General features: G+C 37.7%; 1 protein-coding gene across 1 annotated transcript in view; it reads right to left on the bottom strand.

The window, feature by feature from the left end:
* Positions 1-5,140, bottom strand: part of map3k21 (mitogen-activated protein kinase kinase kinase 21) — a 23,608-nt gene that overhangs the window by 8,822 nt on the left and 9,646 nt on the right. Inside the window, exons 3-5 of the mRNA XM_016556810.1 lie at positions 2,616-2,764; positions 1,817-1,992; positions 356-596 (exon numbers count right to left, since the gene is read on the bottom strand). Of these exons, the coding sequence (XP_016412296.1) occupies positions 356-596; positions 1,817-1,992; positions 2,616-2,764 (566 nt within the window). The remainder of the gene's footprint in view (positions 1-355; positions 597-1,816; positions 1,993-2,615; positions 2,765-5,140) is intronic.

The raw sequence follows: 5,140 nt of genomic DNA, 5'->3' as shown, positions 1-5,140 counted from the left end.
GCTCTGGATAGCTGGCCAATCAGAGCACACCTCGCTTTTCAGAACGATGAGCTTTGTAAAAATCAACGCGTTTCAGAAAGACAGAGCATAGAGGAGAAACAATAATGTACAGTGTGTGGAAAATAATGTGTTTTTTGAACCTTAAACCACATAAACACATTTCATTACACCAAATACACAAAATAATGTTCTTTTTTTAGCAGCGTCATATGACCCCTTTAATAACACAATTTACAATAACATCAACTTACTTCACAACTCTAATACTACAAAAATCTGTCAGTCATGATAAACAATTTACTGAGAAACATTAATGTAATATTCATGCTACACTATAAATTCATACAGCTCTAACCTGAGGGTAAGCTGATGCGGTTGCCATCTTTGAGCTTGAGGCGGCTGCGTTTGAACTTGCCCTTTCGTTTTTTAACATTGGGCTTGTCCTTGTTGAGTTGGAATATGATGATGTTGAGCTCACGCTCAAGCACATTAATTTCCCGCTCGGCCAGCTGCTGTTCCCTCCTCTTCAACAGCTCTTCATGAGACTTCTGCTGAAGGGCTGCTCGCGTCAGCTCCTCCTCACGTGAAAGGAGCTCCTGTTGGTGTGAAGAACATTCGTGATCAAGTCAATTTGGTGAACAATATATAAACAGTTCATCCAAACACGACATAATGGTGGGGAATAATAATAGAATTTCATTTTCGATTGATCAATTCCTTGAAATTATGACCAAACAAACTATGGCCAAGTTTTCTGATATACTGAATCACTGCCTAGGGAAGCAAAATTGAACAGTTCTCATGTTTATGACTCTACTGTGTCTACGAGCAAAAAAAAAAAAAAACAGCAATGGTATGAATGGCAGTTTCACTTCCTTTGGCCTTGGAGGACAGAGCTCAGATTCCTCTCTGCCTTGAACAGCTCATTTCAGATCAGTCTTCTTTTCTTGGGTTTACCCTTGAGCACCACAAACATGACTATAATGTGAGACCTGTGAGTGAGTTATTCACACAACAGCAGCACTATTTATGAGCTAGTAAATAAATACTTAAGAACTGCTTGTTCTCTCGTTCTCTACGTTTCACTTTTGCTCTGGCTTACACTTTAAACTTGAATACGGCAAAGGAAATCCTGTCTTTTGGTTAAAAAAAATCTTTTGAACAGAATAATCCACATGTATAAAACTTGCAGGCAGAATTGTTAAACATTAATCAAAACAGTTTTCCGGCCACATGGAGTAAAGCCGTTTGGCCTAATCTCTTATGAATAACTTCTGTAAGAAGCTTTGGGGCAGTCTGCCAAGAAACACACTTGAATGATTTAGACAATTCATTAATGAATGAACAATTTGTTCATTTACTAGCGAGGAAAAGTTTTGCGCATCACGAAACAAGAAAAATATTTATGTGCGAAGACTTTACTTACAGCAGTGGAAAAATTCACTGATCAAGAATGTACGTGGAATAAAATGTCAGTTTCTACATGAAGTTTTAGCTGACTTGCAGGAAAGAGCATTCTTGATCAACCAAAGGCAAATCCTTTTCAACATAGCAAGCTGCTAGGACTGGAAGCAGCTTATCATATTAACTTTATCAAACGTTTAAGGCCATTTCACTGGTAATAGATGGGTTTAAGAGGATAAGTTCAACCACAGTTATCCTGTTCAAATCTGAACCAAAAAAAAAAAAAAAAAAATAGGTCCACTGTCTCATTACAAAACAGTTTGTGCAGTGTTTGGCACACAAATCAAAACTATAAAGTCAATGTAAAACAAGCTCAGAAATAGACAAGCCAACAAAATCTTGATCAACTGACCTTTTCTTTAGTGCGTAGCTCATCAAACATTTCTTGAATCTCCACTCTCCAGTCCTCCTGCATTGAGTGGAAGGAGTCCTGCGGCATGGTGGCCATCACAGCCTCCTCTATGGCAGTCAGCTGCTCCAAGATGGAAGCAAAGGACGGGCGGATGTGGGGATCCTGCTCCCAGCATTCTATGAGCACAAAATATGTTAAGAATCCTATAGGTTATCATTTCAATGAATTGTCATTGCTGATTGCAGTGGGAATTGTTCACACTCAAGCCCTGTTCACAACCGCCAGCGACACACAGTAACATGATCCCATTCATTTCAATAGAGAACTGCTGATTTAGGCAATGTAGGCATGTCCAGTGGCATGAACGTTTTCTTTGCATAATGTTCATTATTAGAGAAAATAAATGATAGTTTTTCTCAATCAAATAAGAATTCCTTGGCAGTAGGAGCCAGTTCAAATTGTATTTTAACAGATTGTTCATCTGGATGTTTTAATGAACCAGCACTGCTGTATTCTATATAACAGCAGCAGAATGTTACTTCATTAGCAACAAGAAAATGAAAACCTAGTCAAATTAGAATATCTTAGTTTTACCATCAATATACATCATCTGTGATATGCAGACTACCAATAACTTTAGAGCGAACAGCAACAAGCAACTTACAGTACGGAGACAAACTGGTGGTGTGAACAGGGCATCAGTGCTCAAACATCAAAAAATGCCATAGCGTGTTAATAACATATAGTGAACCATTGGATGAACAAAGGAGCACCATCAGTGAACTACCAACAGACCTACCCTCCATGAGCTTGGCAAAAGGCTCGGGACAGGTAGATGGAATGGGAAGGGTTAATTTGTTGACAGCCACTCCATAGGCAACTGCCAAACCGTCGATGCCACGGTAAGGAACCTCTCCAGTCAGTAATTCCCAAAGGAGGACTCCATAGCTGCACCGAGAATAGAATGCATTAAGGAAGTGTCAGTGTGGTATGGGTTGGTATTAATCACACAAATGGGCTGAATGAACAGTGCTTATGTACAATATTAATGAGACTGGCATCTTTGGTGCACTCAGCACTTTTTCCCTGATAAAAGGTTGTTCACTGAGTGCACCTGTGTTCTTATGTGTGGTCTGTTCCTATTATGAAAGTGCGCAAATTGATCCCAAAGCAAACATTTTATAATTGCTAAATATTTCTACAATTACTTAAGTTCTCTTCTTAACCTCATGATAAGGCAAAGAAAGGGAAAAACAATGTTCTAGCAATGTCAGGAAAGAAAGAAGAGAGAAGTGAAACCAATCATGTGTTGGCATACTGTAAGCAATGTCTGACCAAAGTGGCGTGAGAACGTTTGAAAAAGGATGAGTCTTCAAATTTAGCTTTCACAAACAAGTTAAAAGGGCAGCTGGATCACTACTAAAATGCTGTACTAGTTCAAACTGACCTAAAGTTTCTGTTAACCTAAAAACAAAATCAACCACTACATACTCTGTATTAGCCGTGTTCCAAAACCTACACGCCTACACGGGGAGTTCCCTTTTAAAGCAGTATTCAAATGGAAACTTATTCTCTCAAGTGACTGATTTGGAACACTTCCAATACAGTTTGAAGCTGGCAAGCTAAAAACACAATTTTCTAATGTATGTATATTCATCATGGCACACAAACATTGGGTAAAATACAGTATGTAATTATATAAAAAATGATAAATATATTAAAAATGCTCAAATTATGCATCATAGAAGGATAATTACCCTGCTTGCATTTTTGAAATGCTTATAGTGCACCTATGATGCCTGAGTGATTGTCTAACCTCAAGTAACTAATTCACGATAATAACAGTCTTTGTGCTCAACATTGCAATTAAGTTAAAACAACAGCTTACCTCCAGACATCACTCCCTTTGGAAAACAGAGAGGACTTGATGACCTCAGGAGCCATCCAGGAATAAGTGCCAGCTGCACTCATTTTGGTCGTTTTGTGCCACTCACGGGCCAGGCCAAAGTCAGTAATCTTCAGGATTTTTCGACCAATGTCATCATTCTCAATTTTTTCAAGTAATAAAACTAAAATAAAAAAGACAGGAGAATTTTTTTATTTATTTGTACTATATTAGTTATAAATTAATTGTAAAAGTCAGCAGTGAAAAAATGAACCGAAATAACAGACAAAAAAATAAGTGATTGGGCTGTTCAGATCAGCCACTTTAAGGTATGATGGGAATGTTTTCTACGTGCGAGCCTTAGCCTTTGAGCATTTATGTCAATGAACAACAATACAGGAATGCTAAGAGGATGCTCATATTTCCACTCTTTTATCATGAAGTGGAAACTTCAAGGACACAGGCCTACATGAAGAACTCAGAGCGACATACAAGTCGCTCCACTTTACAATACAGTCTCGTACAACATGGGAATGTAGGCCAGCTTGCTTTGAAGCGAGGAACGTCCTGAGGTCAGGAGTAGTATTATTTTTCACCAGTTCTGTCCTTGACATTTATCCAACTTGAGACCTTTATCAACATCAGTATGTAATAAATAGGAAGGCCATCAGTTGATAACTACATGTCTGATTAATCTGACCTTGACTCCCTTTCCATCATGACCCGAGGGGGTAACTAAGTATTTTTATTTGTGGACACATTTCATTAAACACTTTCTAACATTCCCAGCCTTTACTCAGCGTACAGTGGTGAGGACTGGCCTTGACTACACTCCTATTGACCTGTTACAATGTAAGACATTTAATATAACTGTCTCAAATTGTTAATATAACATTTTCACCCGTTCAGTACAGAAATCACAATGTTTATTTATTAATGCAATAAGCAGAGAAAGCCATCCAATCAGAATTTAGAGCTGAAACTATTAGTTTCAAAATGAGGATTTTAGATTCCTTTACAATTTTATTCATTTCCTTTAAACTCAAACATGCTGGACACCGCAAATAAAAAGAACCACACAGTGTCTTTTAAAAGATAAAAGACCTGTATGTTAGAAAGTCCTCATGTTCAAAAAACTTTCATTTTGGGACAAACATGAAAATTGGGATTCCATTTCGAACAGGTTTCACCCGTTTGATGCTTTCAGGTTAATCTCAGCTGTTGGTTTCTGTGCACTTTCAGGTTTGCTTTCCATGAAGTAACAACACAACAGTTTAAAATTTAATGGAATAACTCTACACACCCACAACCTATTACACAATCATCAGTATTAATATTTTATGCATTTCAGTAAACCAGTTGGTTGGATATGAATGCTGTCTTATTACTAAAGAAGATCAGCTCTTTTCTGTGAACCTGAAACAAAATAAATTTATTTA

Source organism: Sinocyclocheilus rhinocerous, unplaced genomic scaffold (genome assembly GCF_001515625.1).
Source record: "Sinocyclocheilus rhinocerous isolate Xijiao unplaced genomic scaffold, SAMN03320098_v1.1 scaffold677, whole genome shotgun sequence".
In the NCBI taxonomy this organism is placed as follows: Eukaryota; Metazoa; Chordata; class Actinopteri; order Cypriniformes; family Cyprinidae; genus Sinocyclocheilus; species Sinocyclocheilus rhinocerous.
The sequence above is the reverse complement of the archived record's forward strand: the minus strand, read 5'-3'. Positions and strand labels throughout refer to the sequence as shown.